The sequence below is a fragment of the Ursus arctos genome, unplaced genomic scaffold, assembly GCF_023065955.2.
Source record: "Ursus arctos isolate Adak ecotype North America unplaced genomic scaffold, UrsArc2.0 scaffold_9, whole genome shotgun sequence".
Taxonomy (NCBI): Eukaryota; Metazoa; Chordata; class Mammalia; order Carnivora; family Ursidae; genus Ursus; species Ursus arctos.
This window is the reverse complement of record NW_026623111.1, coordinates 66332758-66334027: the sequence shown is the minus strand read 5'-3', so window position 1 is coordinate 66334027 and position 1270 is coordinate 66332758. Positions and strand designations below refer to the sequence as shown.

At 38.0% G+C, this 1270-nt stretch overlaps 1 protein-coding gene across 1 annotated transcript; it reads right to left on the bottom strand.

Annotated features, from left to right (window-relative positions):
* Positions 1-297: 297 nt before the first annotated feature.
* On the bottom strand, positions 298-692 carry LOC113263038 (40S ribosomal protein S15a-like). The gene has a single exon (XM_044388029.3). It carries the CDS (start codon positions 690-692, stop codon positions 339-341), a length of 354 nt encoding a protein of 117 aa, XP_044243964.1. The 3' UTR covers positions 298-338.
* Positions 693-1270: the final 578 nt, after the last annotated feature.

The following is a 1270-nucleotide window of genomic DNA, read 5'->3' as shown; positions in this document are numbered from 1 at the left end:
AATTTTTTAAAAGATACATACTAAAGGATCAAAATTTCATAAAATTAAATTTGTGTGCTTCATCAAGGACACTTTTAAGTAAAAGAGGGCAATTTTTTAAACTGCAAGTGTGGCAATAAAGACTACAATATCAACAGTCCTGCAGCTTGGCACCATGGCCTTATTCATGCTAAGGCACCAATAATTTTACCCACAATTGCTCTTCCACTATCAGTGCGAATGTCAACACAGTCAAAAAGGCAATAATGTCTTTCTTCTTTTCCATTGAGGCATTTTATTTGCATACACATATTACATCCCTAGAAAAAGAATCCCATGATTTTCCCTCCTGTGTGTTTTCATCTTGCTTCCTCATGGTCCATGATGCCAGCTGAGGTTATCAGTACAATGAAACCAAACTGGCGGGATGGGAGCAGATTAGTCTGCCATTTTTCTAGATCTTTGAGTTGTACATCAAATCTGGGGCTGATCACTTGACATTTGTTTAACTTGCCTGTGATGTTCACAACAATTTTCCCAGCTCTATGATCACCAATGATTTCAAATTCGCCAACGTAACCATGCTTCATTATCCCAGTTAAAAACCGGACAGTGACTGTGGAGCACAATCTAATGAGAACCTGACGCTCGCCTCTCTTTTCAGCATTGTTAATGCTCTTGAGAGCATCTGCCAGGACATTCACAAACACCATTATGGCGGCATGGAAAGATGGCAGAAAGAGGAATAATGTCTTAATATTATTATGGAAATGATTTTGATTTCATCAACCCTTTGAAAGGGCCTATGGGGCTCCAGGCATTGACAGATCATACTTTGAAAGTCACTGATCTATCCCAATTTTTCACAGTACCTCAAACTCAAATTATACATATCTTGGTTGAGAATCCTTCCCCTAAAATTCAGTAATCCTCCTACATTTCCCACTTTGAATAATTGTACCATAATCCAGTTATTCATCAAAGTCTAGAAATAACATCAGAAATTACACTAGAAAATAATCTCTTTTGTCTTCCACTAACATCCATATTCATCCTGTCAACTTCTCCCTGTAGATTGAATCTACTTCATCTATCAGCTCACTACACTATTCCACTTTTATTGTCACAAAGTAGTTCCATATAATCTCTCGTCCATAACACTATAGTCTACTAACAATTACCCCTTCTTCCCGTCTTTCCCCACCCTCCCCCAAGATCAACTTTCCACACTGCCATCAAAATGATCCTTCTAAAATTCAGATCATTTTCTCCAACCTTGGCAAACACAGTA

What these genes read in the sequence shown, in the direction of transcription:
- LOC113263038 (XM_044388029.3), bottom strand. Translation starts at nt 692, where the DNA reads ATGGTGTTTGTGAATGTCCTGGCAGATGCTCTCAAGAGCATTAACAAT.